General features: G+C 33.0%; 1 protein-coding gene across 1 annotated transcript; it reads right to left on the reverse strand.

Annotated features, from left to right (window-relative positions):
* Positions 1-3138: 3138 nt before the first annotated feature.
* LOC114272749 (ENTH/VHS family protein) lies at positions 3139-7976 on the reverse strand. Its single transcript, XM_082876715.1, has 7 exons — positions 7870-7976; positions 7590-7712; positions 7314-7475; positions 7013-7206; positions 6690-6910; positions 3839-3940; positions 3139-3258 (listed from the first exon to the last, which is right to left on the reverse strand). The coding sequence occupies exons 1-7, from the start codon at positions 7974-7976 to the stop codon at positions 3139-3141; spliced, it is 1029 nt and encodes a 342-aa protein (XP_082732841.1).
* Between the last annotated feature and the right edge of the window lie 13216 nt (positions 7977-21192).

Raw genomic sequence — 21192 nt, forward strand, 5'->3', positions numbered from 1 at the left:
ATTTATTTCTACTATATGAAATTATTCATAGAATGTTTGATTTTAATTCAATTGCATTTTTCTAATTAAGAAAATTATACCTTATTACTATATTTTTTTACTAGATTGACTCTAAAATAGGTAATAAAAAAATACATATCTTGAATGAAAAAAAGATATTAGCCTTAATTATTATTTTACATACTTTTTTATTCAGTTAGATGGGTTAAACAAAAGATTAAAAAAATGTCATGGCATCCGTTAGTGAACATTAAAATATATAACTAATAATTCATATTATTGAGTCGTGTCATCTTGGATTTATGTCGAAAAATAGTCAACTCTAACTTGCTAATTTTATATATTGCTTGAGTTATGTCGAAAATTTTCATCTTTACCCCCAATTAATTTTAGTTATTATAGCATTGGTAAGCTAAAAAATAAAGATTCGATTCAACTAATTGAACTTCAACTATTATATATATATATATATATATATTTGTTATCTAAATTTTGTTATATTATAATGCAATAGAAATAAATTTTTGTCTTTTTTGTTTTATTGAAACAATTTTTTGATTTTTTTTGGATAATGATATATGAAAGGCCCAGTTTAAAAAATTCGCCTTAGGCCCTTAATAACTCAGGTCTGACCATGCAAGGAAGGTTGAGGATTTGGAAAAATTTGAAGATTGAAAGTAAAGAGGTAGTTACAATTTATGAAGGTTGTAGTTGCAAGTTGGGTAGGATCATGCAATCATGAGCCAAAAAAAGAGAAGGAAGATATAAAAGTTAGGAATTTGACAAAGATGAATCAAGAGCACAACAACACGTAGCTTTAGATTTATGAGTAGTTTTCTCTTAATTTAGGAGTAGTTTCTCTCTGTAATTTTTAAACTTTGTAAACATTGGTAGTGACATCTTGAAGTCATCTTTAATTTGCTTTGTTTACATTGTTTGATCTTTCTGATTGTAATTTTTCTTCCAAAGAACTTCCAAAGAAGTCTTTATACTTTTAAGATATTTGAATAAAAAAATATAGTTGCTTGATTGTTCTTATTTGGTTGTTTAATTAATATTGTTATTCAATTCTTGTCAATTGAGAGTTAGTATAATTTTTACAAAGAGTATAACGTAGACCATAGAATTATCATTTAAATTTTTTTTTTTTTTTATTAGTTGGGTACTTATCGTCCAAGACTTACCTTGCAAAATAAAATAATAATAAAATTGAAAAAAAAAAATTCCAACTCTTGGAGGTTTGGATGGAACCAAAAGACATGAGCACTTGATTTATAATTGTTGTTCATGAGAATAAAACATGGGCAAATTACTAATGGGTGTTGTGGAAAGTTGGTAAAAAGTTAACTTTTGATTTTTTATCAAGTGTTTTAACTTTTTTGGAAAGTAATTTGGGAAGTTGGTAAAAATGTGACTTTTGATTTTTTGATTTAATATTTGTTTATAGTGTCACATCACATTAAAATGACCAAAATATCCTTACTTAAATAATTTTTACCCTTGTGTGTTTGAACAATTGAGGGTAGTTACGTAATTTCATATATTTGCATTTTTTATCACTTCCCAAATGATTTTGTTTTGTTTATAGCTGCTTATGGCTTTTTTTCTCATGCTGCAAAATGCAGCTTTGCTTTTCCTAATTGGCCACTAAGAAGTACGCTTTGAAAAAGGTGTAACTTATTATCATAATCTTTTGTTTATACTTAAAAGTCCTGTAACGTTTTTCTTCTTCTCTGCTTTTGTTCTTCTCTACCTCTTTCTTTTTTTGATTTTTGGCGATCATCGACGGGCAACCAGGTCTTACTTTTTCTCTTTGATATATAGTCACCGACAACCAATGACTACCATCGATTGAGGTTCACCAGTAACTACCGACCACCGACTCCTTACTTTATCCTCACCAATGGTAAAGAAGATATGTTTTTGACGAAGAAGATGAGTAGATCTACTCAGATCCGATGTAGATCTACATCAGATCCGTATAAATCTAAACAAAAAATAATTGTTAGAATACAATCCTCTTTCTATATCTGTCTCTTTCCTTCGATCTCTTAGGCTGCATTTAGAGTTTTAGAATTATGATTTGAAAATAGAGTTTTATTTTGAGTTTGTGAGTTTTGAAATTATGATTTGAGTATGGAAAATTTGTTTGGTTATGAGTTTTGAAAAGAGTTTTGAATTGAGTTTGGAATAATTGATGTGACATATGATATTTCATTAAAAAACTTATAACTCATAACTAAACACACAACCCAAAATTCTATCCAAAGCTCATAAAAAATTCGAAAAAATTCAAAACATATTTTTTATTAAATATATAAAAAATAACAGGTGCCAATTGCCAAAAAAAAAAACATTGCACTGTTTTGGTCAACCGACTGGATGACAGGCCAGACGTTCCGGAGGACGACCGGGTAGGCTAAATTTCAAAATTCAAATCCCGCCTGAAACGAGTTTTCAATAGTGGTGTGAATTAATTTTTGAAAGTTGTAACCAAACACCATACTCAAAAATGGGTGTGGAGTCATTATTAGAACTCCACACCAAACACAACCTTAATTTTTTTATATTTTCTCTACTATACACTTCTCTTTTCCAGTTTTAATGGAGAAAATTTTGAAATTCTGAACAAGTTATTTTCGAGTTTTAGTTACAGGTGGTGAAAACTGTAAAATTTTGCAGTTTCAATTTTTTTGGTGCTGGAATGAATCATAGTTTAAAATTGTAAAATTTTACAGTTTCATAACATTTTTTAGAACTGTAAAATTTTACAGTTTCATAACACGTTTTTCAGTTTGATTAATAAGGATAAATACTTAATAGATTTTTACTTTGAAACTGTAACATTTTATAGTTTCAAAACTTGCTTTTCAGTTTGATCAATATTAGAGATTATTTGCTTAAATTTTACAAAAATTAAAAAATAACATATATTTTTCTCATTGTTGCTGTTTTTTGTTGTTACATTTTTTTTCTTTTTAGTTTATCGATATTTATCACATTTTGTTATGTTTTTTCGCTATAATTTCTCCATTTTTTTTTTTTTCCCGGCAATATTCTGGATATTCTAGTGAGTCTCCAACGATATTCTTAATGTTCAGCGAACGTTCTGGACATTTCAGCGACTTCCATTGATATTTAGAACACTCCGATAAACTTTTGGCGATACTCCGACGAGTTCCTGGTGATGTTGAACATTCCGACGAGTCTCCGGTAATCGTTTGACGGAAGTTCGATAGTAGTAGGATATAGCAACGTCTGTAAATTTGAAAAAAAAATAAAAATTAGTAACAATAAAAAATACACAGGATTAATTGGTACAAGTGTTTTATTTTGAGATTAGATCAATTTTGAACTTTATGTATAAGACTTATTAGCAAGCTTCCATAAAATATTTATACGTTTTAGAGAGACCTTATAGTGAAGTGTGGACCCAATGTGCTTTGGCTCACCAGCATGCAGAAGGCTTCCTTTTTTGAAGGTTTGTGGGTCAATGGTAGTAGTAGGTTCCTTGCTTTTCTTGTTACATCGGACATGAAATTTTTTTGAAATGTTTTACTACACGGTTAAATTTTTTCCCAACATACCTATTTACAGGGGATCACTCATTCTTACTACTCTTTGGTCATATGATGGGATAAATTAATTATTTTTAATTAAAAAAATTATAAACATAGTTTTGTGGAAAAAATTTGTATAGAATAATAAATGTAAGTGTTTTAATTTGACATAAAAGGACAACAAACAATCACATCATTACATCAAAAAAAAAAATTCCGACAAACCCTTTTTTTTTTTTTTAACTTAAAAAGCGGACAAAAAAAACACACACACACACCTTTGTCAAAGAACCCCATCTTGGGCTTGGAAAGCAGGCTCCACCATTGAATGCATCATTGAAATTGAGCACATTGTTGCCCTCTCTATCCAACTGCTCCACCTTTTTAATATAAAAGAAAATTTGTCTCTAAAAACAGTATTTGAAATTATTATTCAACAACATCAAAGGAAAAGTTCATTTGGCATAACTTCGGGGGTGAGTGTGATAGATCTTCATGTTTGGCTTTCAAAACAGAAGTTGACAATTCACATAGCAGGACCATCTCCTTTTTTAACATCTGATAGAGAACAATTTGACACTACAACCCACACTTTAAAAGCATATATTGACAAATATGAAAATGTTTGGAAAATATAGGTGTTCTCGAAGCTGGTAGTGTTTGGTATGATAATATAGACATGTACAACAACATTACAAGCAATAATTAAGCGGTCGACCACATGTATTCATCATCATCAAACTGTTGATTAACTAATTGAAGCAATCCAAATTAAAAAAAAGAAGAAAAAGAAGAAGAAGAAATATATACATGTGGCAATAATAATGTTGTGGATCAGCATAAATTATTACATGAATTCAGAATACTACTTCTCCGTCTACCCATTCAATGATATTTTGTAATTTGTACACTATATTTTTTTGTTTTGCAGACTACATAAGCATTTAGCCCTCTGCTATTAGATAAGCACATAACTAATATGATATTTTAAAAAGATAAGATAACTACTCATAGATCAAATTCATTTTGCGGATGATCCATACCGCACCAAGCAATGGAAACTAATAAACTAGAGTGCAATAGGGTAGGGAAATTTCTTGTGGTGCGGTGAAATGCGTAAAAATTGAAAAGAAGACCAGTGGCAAAAGTATCCTATTGGGCCGATGCTAACACTTAGGGCTATGCAAAATATCGCCTAATTTGTTAAAATCGTACTGGTTCGTATTAATTTGTACTGCTTTAATCGCTAACTGCGGTTTAAAATTTAAAATTTATAATCCACCAACCGAACTGTTCCGCTCCGCTATAGTTAATAGATACATATTTTTTAACTTCAAATGAAATATCAATGTAAAAATGAGTGTGAGAGAGATTTAAAATATGAAATTTATTACAAATTAGTGGTTATATATATGAAACACATTATGTAAAATTACTTTGTGTTATATATTTTAAAAATATTATACAAATTAGTATTATATGTTATGCAACTATATAATAATTAGTTAGAATATTTTTCAATCCGCTAAAAATCATCCAAATCGCAATTTGTCAATCCGCTAATCCGCTAATCTGCTAATCCGCCATTCAATTTATAATTTTACTCTCAAACCACTCGAACCACACTACGCACACCCCTCTAACACTAACGAAAGCAAGACTGCTGCCAACTCGGGTCTGAAATTTTGGCAAAAAAAAGTTTCCAAAAGTTGCAGTCTTTTTTTTTGGTAAACTAAGCTGGAAGTAATAAAAAAATTTCAGTCTTTACGTATTGATAAGTCAACAAATGAAAGCCCAAACCAATTCATTCAAGTCCAAAATCAAAAGGGGAACTTACTGATAAGTCTCATGTACTAAGTTCAAAATTCAGCTAATTCCAAAACAAAATACTTGCACCAATTAGTCCAATACATTTTTAATTGTTACCAAAAAATCTTTTTTTTTTTTTTTTAATTTACAGACACTGTTCACATCTTACTACCGTCGGACTTCCGTCAAACGGTCGCCGGAGACTCGTCGGAATGTTAAACATCGCCGGAGACTCGTCGGAATGTTTAAAACATGTTATGAAACTGTAAAATTTTACAGTTCTAAAAAATGTTATAAAACTGCAAAATTTTACAGTTTTAAACCATGATTCATTCCAGTACCAAAAAAAAAATTTGAAACTGTAAAATTTTACAGTTTTCACCGCCTGTAACTAAAACTCGAAAATTACTTGTTCAGAATTCGAAAATTTTCTCATTACAAATCTGTGTGATATCTGTACAAATCTGAGTCATTACAGATCTGTTTCAATGATATTATAGATCTATTTCATCATCAACAACAACAACCATAGATCAACAACTATCCCAAAAAAAAATCTGTAAATAGAGAGAGAAAGAGAGAGAAATTGACAAAGATATATACACAAATCTGTTCAATCTAAGCACAGATCTGAGGATGAGTGTCTTCTTGTTCTTGTTCTTCATCGTCTTCTTGTTCTTGTTCTTCATCGCCTTCTTGTTTGACTTTAGGACTGAGATTAGGGTTAGAGGAGGAGGCGTAAAGAGGGAAGCAAAAAACAGAGAGAGAGGGGAAAGGACTTTGGGGTGTACTCAAAAAGTTATGGGATTAAATGGTGTCCACATGTTTCACATGGGACCTATGGGTAATTTCCCCAAACCAAAATCATAGGCCCGAAAGAAATTAAGGCTAGCTAGTGCAAGTTTAATCTGAAGATACGCAGAACCTTATGGATTGGTTTCACTAGAATAACATTTTAATTTTTAACATTTTTAATTTTTTTTCCAAGGTTGTATGGTACAAATTTTAAAACAAGAAGCTGGAAAAAAAAAATTTAAAGCACTAATCTGTTTATTCATGTAGTTTAAGATTATTTTTCTGAATTTATGGGAAAAAATTGCAAGCAATAAAACATAGGGAGAGAAAATGAAGAAAGTAAATAAGGAATAACCTTCCTGGCACATTATCTTAAGGGACCTCTAGATTTATACAAAAATTCAATGGTCTAAACAAAACATACTCCTAATCAATATTGCACTTGCCAATAATAATAATAAAAAAAAATCAATATTCACTTGAGAACTGGCGATCTATCTTATTTTTTCTCGTTAGCATTCCAACATCAGAAATACTCCTAAATGATACTTTCTCACCATTATATTTCGAAGGACTATTGCCAACAAGCTTCGAGCAAATTCCACTTATAAAACCGTGTGATTTTTCTTTTTCTTCATTCTCATCTTCAGAATCGAGTAAAGAACCCGTTTCTTCTATAGGGGGGCAATTCCAAACATGTGACCCATCAATATTCTTGTCACCCATTGGGTTGCTAAATTTCTTGTCTTGTATTTGTCCTTGTGCTATGGCTTGTTTAGTGGTTGGATGTGGATCATATTTGTTTGTTTCATCTACTATTTCATTCCATGAAGGGCTTGAGGTAGAACATGAGCCAAAAGATGAAGTTCCCGACATTTCTGAGGATGAGGATGTGGAAGGAGACACAATTAAATTACCAAATCCTTGGATTTCTTTCGTGATTTTGAGAGCTTTTAAACGTGCTTGTTTTAGTGTCTCTCCTCCTTGTAGAAGATTTAGTATCCTTTCTGATAACTTTCGCATGTTCATCCCCCAATCAATCCTATGTGAAAAACAATAAGAAAATAGATCATGAACAAACATGTAATGATCATTATCTTATTATTGACATTTTGAATTGGGGGAAAAAAAGAAATTTCTTCGAGCTACCCATTTTTGTCTTTGTGTTCAAACATTCCAAGCTCTTGAATGACATCATAGTCGCATTTGAATTCTTCAGCAAAGTCTTCAGGACCATGAGTTAGTAAGAAATCGAGCAATACTAGTGATTTGTAGGATTGCCTCCATTCCTTCCAATCGATGCTATACAACCTACATTTTGTTCGAAACAATAGAAATGATTATACCATTTGTCTCTTAATGAGTTTTTTAAAAAATCGACACGAAAAAGAACACAAGATTAGAAATGTAAATCTAAAAAATTACCTCCTGTGAAGGACATCAACGATTCCCCAGTAATTATCTATATCGAATGCTGCTTGTGCTATCGTATTCATTGTTCTAGCATTAGGAGTACATGGATCATTATTTGTTGCATCTTCAGCCAACCTTTAAGACAAGATGTAGATATAGTGTCAAATGAAACTGAAAATGAAAATACAACATGTAAGAAATTATTTTGAAGCCAATCATACAATCCTTGAAAATTTTGATTATAATTTTAAAAAAAAAATTTCAAATAAGGAAATAAGAAGATTTTACTTACAATTCGGCTTCAGTAACGTCAGTCAAGACTAGCTTTACAGTTTTGTATTTCTCATGTAGAAATGAAGATGCCTGCTTTTTAATTTGGTCTAGGAACAAGTTTCCCATAGTGACAAGATTCTCTAATAAATCCTACAGTAACCTCAATTAAGCTAAATTCTCTTTGATCTAACGTAGGTTTGGTCTCTAACTATAGTATCACAAACATATTGAAGCCCTTTTGAAAGAAAATGCATGAACTTTTTTGAGATGCAAAATTAAGAAAACCAATATGTGGGACGCCATGATTTTTGCTAAGAAATTGGAGAAAAGAGACCTTAATCAAAATAGATTTGCACGAAATTTATGAATTTGACCAAATGTTAGCCATACATATTTCTTAAATATTTTGATTGAATGAGAACTTTAGGATCTCTCGATCCATAAAAAAAACTCTTTTTTTATATAGATTATTTTATGGCCTCCAATTTGTTTAAAAAATGGTGGTCATTAGCCACTCTGTTATGCATTGTTCGTATTGATTTACCCATAAGTTTAATGTACTTTTTTTTTTTGGTTTTTTTTTTTTGGGGGGGGGGGGGGGGGGAAGGGAATTATTGGGTTGGATTAGTGGTTTCTTTAGTGATTAGGCTTGATGGTTCTTTGAATTGATTGTTGGACTTGTAGATACATAATGGTCTAATTAGATTAATGGTTTCTTTACAGGGATTAGGCTTGTTGGTTCTTTGAATTGATTGTTGGCTTGTAGATATATAATGGTCTAATTTGATATAATCTTTACTATATATTATAACAAGGTGACTTTTCATGAGAAGTCTTGCGGGAGCTACAAAACTTTTAATTGAATTTATGAATTTTTAAATTAACAAATAATTTAAAAAAATGCTATTGGCTAACACATTAATAATAATTAAAAAATACTATTTATATTTTTTAAAATGGAAGTTAAAAGAAACTCCTTCTTGATTTATCCAAACCTATTATCTTTTACAAAAATTCAAAAAAAAAATTAAAATTCTTTCTTCCTTCTCTTTTATTATAACAAAGTGACTTTTCATGAGAAGTCTTGCGGGAGCTACAAAACTTTTAATTGAATTTATGAATTTTTAAATTAACAAATAATTTAAAAAAATGCTATTGGCTAACACATTAATAATAATTAAAAAATACTATTTATATTTTTTAAAATGGAAGTTAAAAGAAACTCCTTCTTGATTTATCCAAACCTATTATCTTTTACAAAAATTCAAAAAAAAAAATTAAAATTCTTTCTTCCTTCTCTTTTATTTTCAATCTATTCTCTCTCTCTCTCTCTCTCTCTATGCAAAACCCTAACTATTACAAAATCATGAACATTTTTTTCACACCATATAAAACTTTCTTATTGCTCAATATATTATTTCATGCAATAGATCACTGCAACACTTTTAAACTCTTTTGCTATAGATATTAAAAGTTAGTTAATGTTATTATTTTCAATTGATTATGTCACAATTTTTTCTTCAGAGTTCATGGCTAAGTGCGATGTAGTGGATGAGGTGATGGCTATGGGGTAGAGTGTAACGCCCCAAAAAATATTGACATATGATATATCTAGATTAACTCATAGGCATAATCTAAATCTCATTACTTCTCATTATTACATACAAGAACATTGAATAATATAGACATTTCAATAGTCAACATTCATACTAAATCACCATTTTTCTATTAACGATATCCAACATGAGATTTTACAAAAGAGAGACCACTTGCATTAATACATTCATCATCCTTAAGATATAAATTTTTATAGCATGTGATAATAACAAGTTAAAGCAACAAAACACAAATTAATGCCTTAACGGTTACAAGTTCTAAGGCTTTGCCCAGTTACAACAAAGTGGTTTTCAAACCCATACATAGATAGCCCTTGACTTGCAAAGAAAACAAAACAAATAAATAATTGAGCCTTGTGCTTCAAAAGATCCTCCACGCCTTCACTTTGGCGGAGGCATACCACAATCACCTGAAAAATGGTTTCCACTAAGGGATGAGTATAAAGCCTAGCAGAGATAATCTAAATAAAGTGCATGTAGTTTAATGATATCATGAGGTGCAATACATATGAGATGCCAATGCCAAAAATCATAGATTTTCTCATTTTGAAACTCTTATGCCATGCAATTGTTCAAAAGCATAACCAATTCAATTATCTATTTCATAGAATAAGGAGCGGTAAATACGACACTGGTAATCCCTAAGCTAGTGTCTGCAAGTAGGCATTGTTGGAAAAAATGGTGTTTTATATGGCTTATTTTGGGCCAACTTTGAGGCCAAAATTGAGTGGGCCCCAAACGTCTTTTGGGGTGGGTTCGAAGAGATGATGTGTTCCTTGCCACGTGGCAAGTCACACGGTGAAGACGGACCGTCAAAACCATTTATGAGTGAATGAAAAGTTGACGTCGTTTTCGAGTTTAACATTAATTTTTTAGGCAAAATTTGTTTGAATTTTTTCAATAAAAATTATAATGGGAATCTAATTTGAAATAAATTTATTTTTGGTTTCCTTAAGTGATTTCCTAAAATTGATTAAACTATTTAAATAGTTTAATAAAAGCATTCCAAGCATTCCAACAGTTTTGAAACTGTTACAACCAACGGATCATTTTTTAATTTGTTTGAAAATTTGGTCTCAACAACGGTCAAATTTGTTTGACTTAAGAAGTGCACCTGTTCATTTGAATCAAATCTGTTCAAAACTATTGGGCACCTGTTCATTTCCATATTGCACCTATTCGGGTCTATTGTAGTTGTCTATAAATTCAATCTGATTCAGCAGTCTAGGGGTCAAAAAAAATTCAGTCTGTTATTTTGTCTCATTGCTGTCTAATTTTATCTCTAGTGCATTTATTCTTTATATTTAGTTTTAGAATAATTTAAAGAGAGTATAGATCACAGGTTTAGTTCGCCGAACAAATTTGTTTGAAGTGCTTCTACAAATTTGTGAAGATCATTGTATCATAGGAGATAGACGCCACTCAACCGTAAGCACCATAGCGGGGCAAATCTGTCTTAAGGACAGAGTGTCACACACTCGACTTGGTCTTGAATTATTTATTCGGTTCAACGAAATAAATTCTGTAAGATTTATTTTATTTTGTTTGATTTAATTTCAGTTTATTTTGTTTACACAGAAGATTGTTCCAATAATCTTAAGACAGATCCGAATTTATTCTGTTTACAGAATTTTTTCGTTTGTTTCGTTTTCTCTTTTTTCTTTTAAGAAAATTATTTTCTGTGAATTTACAAAATAATATTCTGGTTGGAAAAACAAATAGTGGTTATATGCTATTTGACAGATAGTAGTAATATACTGTCTCTTTTCTTTGACAACTAGTAGTACGATACTGGTGTCATTAACAATTCAGAATATATTTTTGTGAAATTTTGTCAGAAAATTAATTTTGGTTTTTTAGAAATTATTTTATGAGTTTTCATTAAATAAAATTCTGTTTTCAGTATTTTAATTATTGAAGTGTTACTGAAATTAATTTTCTGTGTGGAATTAATTTGGTTAAATAAAATTTTATTTTATTTCCAAATTAATTGAAAAATAAAAGTTATTTTCTTATTTCTTTTATTTTACGGAATTTAATTTCTTGTGTGGAATTAATTTGGTTAAATAAAATTTTATTTTATTTCCAAATTAATTGAAAAATAAAAGTTATATTCTTATTTCTTTTGTTTTTACAGAATTTAATTTTCTGTGTGGAATTAATTTGTTTAAATAAAATTTTATTTTAGTTTCAAATCAATTGGAAAATAAAAGTTACATTCTTGTTTCTTTTATTTTTACAGAATTTAATTCTGTGAATTTGGTTTAATTTTCTGTGTAATGTAAATTTTAATTATAATTTTGTTTTATATATTAGAATTGATGGCTACTGAAACTAATGCCCAAACAAGTACTACTGTGGTGGCTGCGATTGCACCAACCCCCTCTTCTATGATGACAGTACCAATAAATCATGGAGAGAAGCCAGAGAAGTTCTCAGGAACTGACTTTAAAAGATGGCAACATAAAATGTTGTTCTATCTTACAACTCTGAACCTGGCTCGTTTCCTCCGTGAAGATGCTCCTATCCTGAAAGAGGATGAAACCGACAGGCAAGTGGTTGCTGCGGTTGATGCTTGGAAACATGCCGATTTCCTTTGCTAGAACTACATCTTGAACGGACTTGACAACACATTATACAACGTCTACAGTCTAATAGGAACTTTGGGAATCGTTAGAGAAAAAGTACAAAATGGAAGATGCCGGCTCAAAGAAATTTGTGGTAGGCAGATTCCTGAATTTTGTAATGGTTGATTCAAAAACTGTGATTAGCCAAGCTTAAGATTTCCAACTCATTCTGCATGACATTCACGCAGAAGGCATGTCTCTCAGTGAATCCTTCCAAGTTGCAGCCTTAATTGAAAAATTACCAAAAGGCTGGAAGGAATTGAAGAACTACCTCAAACACAAGCGCAAAGAAATTTCTATGGACGAATTAATTGTGCGTTTGAGAATTGAGGAAGACAACTGCAATTCCGAAAAACGGGCTGGTAAGCATCGTATCGAGTCTAAGGCAAATGTGGTGGAACATGCTTCAAAAACCAAGAAACGAAAGTCTTCAAGAGAAAGTTCATCACAAGGCTCTAAAGGGGGGGAAAATAAAAAATACAAGTTTAATGGCAAATGTTACATCTGTGACAAAGAGGGACATCAGGCCAAAGATTACCGTAGCAAAGGCAAAAGCCAAAGGAGAACAAGCAAGAAGCCTGCTCAAGCCCATATGACCGAAGTGGACAATATTTCCAATGGTGTCGATGACATCAATCTTTCTGCAATTATTTCCGAGGCAAATCTTGTCGGAAATCCTAAAGAATGGTGGGTGGACATTGGTGCTGCTCGTCATATTTGTGCCGACAAAAAGATGTTCACATCCTATTCTACAGTGGACAATAGTGAACAACTTTTTATGGGCAACTCCTCAACTTCCAAAGTTGAAGGACAAGGAAAGATTGTTCTCATGATGACTTCAGGAAAGGAACTCACTCTCAACAGTGTGCTGCATGTACCGGACATTCGCAAGAATCTTGTATCCGGATCTTTATTGAGTAAGAATGGGTTTAGACTAGTATTTGAGAGTGATAAATTTGTTCTTACAAAAAATCGAATGTATGTTGGAAAATGTTACATGTCTGATGGCCTTTTCAAATTAAATGTAATGATCGTTGTACCCTCATTTATTAATAATACTATATCTTCTTCTTACTTGCTTGAGTCTTCAAATTTATGGCATGGTAGACTAGGACATGATAATTATGGATCTTTGCGTAGATTAATTAATATGGAATGTTTACCTAAATTTGACATTGTTTCAAATCATAAATGTGAAATTTGTGTTGACGCAAAATTATCTAAAACTCCTTTTCATTCAATTGAAAGAAGTACGGAACCACTTGAATTAATTCATTGTGACATTTGTGATTTTAAATCAATTCAAACCAGAGGTGGAAAAAAGTATGTAATCACTTTTATAGATGACTATACTAGATACAGTTATGTTTATTTAAGTCGAACCAAGGATGAAGCTTTGGAAACTTTTATTCAATATAAGAATGAAGTTGAAAATCAACTTGGTAAGAAAATCAAGAAACTTAAAAGTGATAGAGGTGGTGAATATGAATCACCTTTTGGTGAATTTTGTAAAGAACATGGAATAATTCATCAAACCACCGCTCCTTACTCACCTCAGCAAAATAGAATTGTTGAAAGGAAAAATAGGACTTTAAAAGAAATGATGAATGCCATGTTAATAAGTTCTGGATTACCTCAGAACTTGTGGGGAGAAGCAATACTTTCTGCTAATTATATACTTAATAAAGTACCTCGAAAGAAAGTGAATCAAACACCTTATGAATTGTAGCATGGAAGAGTACCATCCTATAAATACTTAAAAGTGTGGGGGTGTTTGGCTAAAGTGGCTATTCCTAGTCCTAAAAAGACTAAGATAGGTCCTAAGACCATTGATTACATTGGTTATGCTAAGAATAGTAATGCATATCGGTTTATGATTCATAAATCAGAACATACCAAAATGCATGTAAATACTATTATTGAGTCTCGGAATGCATCATTCTTTGAACATGTATTTCCAAAGAAGACTGGACAAGAGACTAGTACTAATAAAAGATCTTTTGATGCTATTACTAGTCAGGATTAAGAACATGATCAAGAACAAGAGTTAGATCAAAACGAGGAAGAGGAACTTAGGCGTAGTAAACGTGCTAGAACCTCAAAATCGTTTGGTCCAGATTTTCTAACATATTTGTTAGAAAATGAGCCTTTAACTTTTAAAGAGGCTATGTCCAGTCTTGAAGCTCCTTTATGGAAAGAAGCTGTCAACAGTGAAGTTGAATCTATCTTGCAAAATCACACTTGGGAATTAGTGGACTTGCCACCAGGTTGTAAACCTCTTGGGTACAAGTGGATTTTCAAAAGGAAAATGAAAGCGGATGGATCAATTGACAAATACAAGGAAAGACTTGTGGTCAAAGGATTTAGACAAAAAGAACGTCTAGACTATTTTGACACATACTCACCGGTTACTAGAATAACATCCGTTAGAATGCTAATTGCCATTGCATCTTTATACAATCTAGAAATTCATCAAATGGATGCGAAAACCGCTTTCTTAAATGGTGAGTTAAATGAAGAAATTTACATGGAACAACCAGAAGGTTTTTCTATTCCAGGAAAAGTAAAGAAAGTGTGTAAATTGGTTAAATCATTATATGGTTTAAAACAAACGCCAAAGCAATGGCATGAGAAATTTGACAAGGCAATGATGTCAAATGGATTTAAATTAATGAGTGTGACAAATGTGTTTATATTAAAAACACAGATAAAGATTATGTCATTGTATGTCTTTATGTAGATGATATGCTCATCATTGGTAGTAATAATGACATGATTAAAACTACCAAGAAAATGTTGAATAAACATTTTGACATGAAGGATATGGGCATTGCTGATGTAATTCTTGGTATGAAAATTACCAAAACATCAGAAGGATATACTTTGTCACAATCTCATTACATTGAGAAAATACTTGACAAATTCAGTAAAGATGATGATCATCTTGCTAGAACACCTGTAGATGTTAATTTGTATCTTTCTAAAAATGTACAGGAAAGTATTTCTCAATTAGAGTATGTCCAAATTATTGGAAGCTTAATGTACTTGATGAACTGCACTCGCCCAGATATAGCTTATGAAGTAAGTAAATTAAGTAGATATACGAGTAATCTGGGAGTAGAACACTGGAAAACAATTATAAGGGTTCTTAGATATCTCTGATTTACTCGTAACATTGGGCTTAACTATACTAGATATCCAGTAGTACTTGAAGGATACTGTGATGCAAATTGGATATCGGATACTAGAGACTTGAAGTCCACCAGTGGGTATGTCTTTACTCTTGGTGGGGCGGCTGTATCTTGGAAATCTTCCAAATAGACTTGTATTGGTAGGTCTACTATGGAATCTGAATTCATAGCTTTAGACAAAGCAAGGGAAGAGGCAGAAAGGCTTCGCCACTTCCTTGAAGATATTCAAATTTGGCCAAAACTGGTGCCTGCTATATGCATACATTGCGATAGTCAATCAGCTATAGGTAGAGCACAAAGTCATATGTATAACGGTAAGTCACGACACATTCGTCTTCGACATAACATCGTGAGACAACTACTCTCTAATGGAATTATTTCTATAGAATATGTTAAGTCTAAAGACAACATAGCGGATCCACTAACCAAAGGGTTATCAAGAGAGTTAGTTGAGAATTCATCGAGGGGAATGGGACTTAAGCCTATTAAATAAGAGTTACCACAATGGCAACCCAACCTAGTTGACTGGAGATCCGAAGATCTAGGTTCAAAGGGACAACCGAGTTGGGAATGACTCAAAAGAATCACTGGGGAGTCTAACTCCTACCCATTTCTATGTTGAAATAGTGATGACTGTAGCGTTTGAGGTTAAGTAAAATTTTAATGATTCTTATATCTAGGTAAACCTAGTGGAGTATGGCAAGATACTCTTCATAAGCATCACCCATGTGAGTGTGAACTGGGCTGGTTCTGTGAGATTTGTGAAGGGCTACAATTCTCTAGAGCACTCATGAAGACCAGGTTGTTCAGGGCCAAAATGAACACAATAGTGAGAACTAAACTGTGTCTCGGGATATACTGTGTGATAGGAATGGCAACGGGGCGGGGCGGGGCGGGGCCGGGGATCACACTCCCCGTCCCCGATCCCCGATGGTGAAAATACCCCCGGCCCCGGCCCCGATCCCCGACGGGGAACTTATCTCCGTCACCGCCCCCGCCCCTAACGGGGATCGGGTTTCCCCGACCCCGTAAATTCCCCGGCCAAAAAAAAAAAAAAAAAAAAAAAAGAGAGAGCAAACACAGCAGCTATCATTATCATCAACATCAACACATTCTACAACTTCATCATCATCAACATCAACAACAACAAAATATATATCTATATCTATATCTATATCTATATCAAGATCTTGAGAACCAGTGTGTATATACATATATATATATATATATGTGTGTGTGTGTGTGTATATATATTATCTCAAAACCGTGGCTATAGATCTGGAGACGAAGCAGAAATGTTCATCGCGATTCAGATCTGGAAGGAGCCTTCTGTCGCCGATCTCTCAGTCACGGCTTCGATCTGAAGGTGGTCATTCATCTCAAGCTGCTCATTCATTTCTCTGAGATGAGAGAGAGAGAGAGAGAGAGAGAAGAGAGAGAGAGAGTGTTTAGAACTTGAGAGTACAGAGAGAGTGAGAGTCTGATGATAGATATTAGATATAATTGATATATTAGATATTAGATATATAGCCTAGCCTTCTGATATAGCCTTTTGGTCAAAAAATATATATAATAGTCTAAACATATATAATAAAGTTTAAACATATATATATACATACGAGATTGTCGGGGACGTTCGGGGTGTGGCCGGGCCGGGACCGGGGCCGGGGCCGGGGTTGGGAACCTATCACCGTCCCCGGCCCGAAAATTATCGGGGATTTAATTTTTAATACCATCCCCGGCCCTGTGGGGATAATATTCGGGGAAAATCCGTTCTAATCGGGGTCGGGGGGTCGGGTCCCCGTCGGGCCGGGTTCAAATTGCCATCCCTACTGTGTGAGTCCTATTATCTTGGTTTACACAAACGGCTGAACAGTTCAAGACATCATGTTCACTGGTTAGCTAGTAAATCCGATAGTGTCTCACAAGGGAAGGTTCACAGCTAAAAGCTACCTATCCTTTGCAGAATATTTCCAATTTCTATACTCTCTGTATTTAGATCATATTGTTGCATTTTTTCTCCGTCAAATTCCATTCATGTGGGGGATTGTTGAAAAAAATGGTGTTTTATATGGCTTATTTTGGGCCAATTTTGAGGCCAAAATTGAGTGGGCCCCAAACATCTTTTGGGGTGGGTCCGAAGAGGTGATGTGTTCTTTGCCGCGTGGCAAGTCGCACGGTGAAGACGGACCGTCAAAACCATTTATGAGTGAATGAAAAGTTGACATCGTGTTCGGGTTTAACATTGATTTTTTAGACAAAATTCGTTTGAATTTTTTCAATAAAAATTATTGTGGGAATCTAATTTTAAATAAATTTATTTTTGGTTTCCTTAAGTGGTTTCCTAAAATTGATTAAACTATTTAAATAGTTTAATAAAAGCATTCCAAGCATTCCAACAGTTTTGAAACTGTTACAACCAACGGATCATTTTTTAATTTGTTTGAAAATTTGGTCTCAGCCGCGGTCAAATTTGTTTGACTTAAGAAGTGCACCTGTTCATTTAAATCAAATCTGTTCAAAACTATTGGGCACCTGTTCATTTCCATATTGCACCTATTCGGGTCTATTGTAGTTGTCTATAAATACAATTTGATTCCAACAGTCTAGGGGTCGAAAAAAATTCAGTTTGTTATTTTGTCTCATTCCTGTCTAATTTTATCTCTAGTGCATTTATTCTTCATATTTAGTTTTAGAATAATTTCAAGAGAGTATAGATCACAGGTTTAGTTCGCCGAACAAATTTGTTTGAAGTGCTTCTACAAATTTGTGAAGATCATTGTATCCTGGGAGATAGACGCCACTCAACCGTAAGCACCGTAGCGGGGCGAATCTGTCTTAAGGACAGAGTGTCACACACTCGACTTGGTCTTGAATTATTTATTCGGTTCAATGAAATAAATTCTGTAAGATTTATTTTATTTACACAAAAGATTGTTCCAACAGGCATAACTAGCGCTACCAAAACCCCACTTTACCGGTGACTAACCGGAAGGGATGTGGTACCTCCTTCGCGCGTGTTTTCGGTCTTTCACCTTGGACACTCAGGCCAACTTAATCATTTCCAATCTACACCCCCTATCCGGACTTACCAAACGTATTTACTCCATAACTCAACACATTTCAAATATTCTCAATGAATCAATCTAAAAAAAATAAAAATAAAATCAATTTCTCAAATCCAATGCAAGAATTAAATTGTGAGATTATGCAATGTTCAATGTCATGCGTGAATTTGCAAATATTTCAACTTACCTATTTCAAATGCAATTTGTACAATAATTAATACAATCCTCCACGGTTGCCAAAACAATTATCTCTATACAAAATATAAATTTTAAGAGACAAATATGACTCATCATCTCATGTTTTCAATCATTTCAACATAAGAGTAATAATCACACGTTCAATCTCCTCTTTTCCAACTCAATCAAGAATTATAATATTCTTCCAAAAATTTCATCAATTATCCCTTTTATTCAAACTCAAGAATTCACCAAGAATTTTCATAATGCAAAAAAAAAAAAAAAAAAAAAATAACATAAGTTTCTTTGAACATTTCTCAATACCACAACATGATAAATATTTTTTTATCTTTCTCAAGAGTTCAATATTTTTAAATTAAACAATTTCTAAAAGGATTCTCAATAGTTCTCAATATTCTCAACGACATTCTCATCAATCTCACTTCCTTTGAACATCCACTTTCACATTCTCATTTGCTAAATAAACACATACTTTCAACACTTATAAATTTCTCATAAGTTTAGCCAAACATTTAATTTTTTGACATTTCAAGTTCTTAGGGTTTTATCAAAATTTGGAGATTTCTCATTTTAAAAATAAATTTATCAAATTCTTAGATCCCCCCCCCCACATATATATATATATATATATATTTATGAGAATTTTCCCCTTTTTGTACATTAAATATATCTTAAATAAAAACCCTAATCCCCTTATCAAAATAACACATAATAAAGCTAAAACACATACACAATGTTTAGAAAATCCTTACCTCAAAAGCTAGAAGAGGAAACAAGCAAAAATCTCAAATTTTGATTTTGTCAAATTTTGATCTCCACCGGTTAAAATGCTTCTCTTGAGATGCTTATCAATTTAACCTTAAGAACTATAGGCAAAATATAGCGATTCTGGTTCTTCTTCCTTTGATTGTTGTATCCTGACTTAGGTTCCGTGGAGTTGGTTGTTGTATATGTCTTGTTGTCATCCTTTAATTCCTTATATTTGGGTTTTAGGATGTGTTGGGCGTGTTTCAAACAGGTTGGTTGAGCCTTGGTTCCATTTCTTGTTGCCCAGTTTTTTGGTGGCCCGCTCGAGCGGATTCCTTCGCGCTTGAGCGGAGTTTGCACACTTCCAACATTTAGTGCCTCTGCAAAAGTACTGCAGGGCTGTTTTTCACGCTCGAGCGGAGTTCCTTATGCTCGAGCGGCCTTTTTGCACTCGAGTAGGTGTTCAATGTCTGTAAAAATACTGGAAGAGGGTAATCTACGCTCGAGCGGGTTTCCCTTTGCGCTCGAGCGGGTGTGTTTTGCAGTTGTGTCTTGGCGCTCGAGCAGGTATTCTTGCGCTCGAGCATGTCTAGTTTTTGTGCTTGACGCTCGAGCATCCTATTCTCTGCTCGAGCGGACTACTCGTATATCAGATGGCAGCTGGGTGATTTTAAATCACTTTTCACACTTTCTTTCTCTCTCTTACTTTTCAAAACCTCCATTGGAGAGCACCTCACTCTAAAACTCCAACTTCTCTCTAGGGTTTGATCTAGTAGGGGTGATCCTCTATCCTTGGGCCTTTGTAAAAAGTGTGGAGCTTGTCAAGGGCTACATTTTGGTCCGAAAATCTTGGGATTTGGAGCACTTTCAATTTTCTTCACCTTCTCCTTTGAGCTCCGACTTTGAGGTAGGGATAACTACTCATTTTTATGGTCTTTGACATAAGCTATTGGTCATTTTGATGTAATGTTGAAGTTGGGTAAATTTTGGGTGTTAGGATTTCAAAATGAATAAAGAGGGGTTTGGTTATTTTGACTCATAAATATGTATCTTGGGTCTTAAAATGATGGTATTGATGTGGTTGATGATATATGGGACATTTGGGTCATTATAGAGAAAAATGGAAGAAAGCCCTAAATTGTTGTATGAATTAATTTACATAACTAATTTGGGAATGTTATGGAAATATGGAATTGAGTTGGAAATAATGAAATTGGTTCATTATAAGAGGGAATGATGGAGTTGGATTTATTAATCGCTCACTTATGAAATTGTTGTCAAATTATCTGTTGATGCATTTATTATCTGTTTAGAAATAAATTGCTTTGGGCTATCGGTGGAGGATAGTCTTGAATGTTGTAGACCTTGCATGATGATTAGATGAATTAAAACTAATCAATTGAATATGTCATTGACTATGACGGTTGGCATAATACATCAAATTTATGTATTGATTGATTATGTATATGATATGTGTTTATATACATTGTGTTGTGTGGGAGGAGATAGGGGATGCACTCCACGGTTTAGGAGGAGATAGGGGTTGGACTCCTAAACCGGATATTATTTGGGAGGAGATAGGGGATGGACTCCAGTGATACAGCAATTATGTGTATCTATTGAAGCATTGATACAGCAAATTTGTGTATCATATATGAAGTATGAAAGTGTTTTATTTGAGATTGATACAGCAAATCTGTGTATCATATATGAAGTGTGGAAATGTTTAATATGAGTTGTTATCTCATTTGAAATGGAAGTATTGTTGATATGAGATGTAATCTCATCCAAATTGTTTGGCTAGGTTCTGAGCCACGGTTATTAATTGAGAATTGGATAAGTAATGGAAAATGAAATGAGACATGGACATATTTGTCATGGAATTGAAATGTGTT

This window comes from Camellia sinensis, chromosome 6 (genome assembly GCF_055761805.1).
Source record: "Camellia sinensis isolate YWXY chromosome 6, ASM5576180v1, whole genome shotgun sequence".
Classification (NCBI taxonomy): domain Eukaryota; kingdom Viridiplantae; phylum Streptophyta; class Magnoliopsida; order Ericales; family Theaceae; genus Camellia; species Camellia sinensis.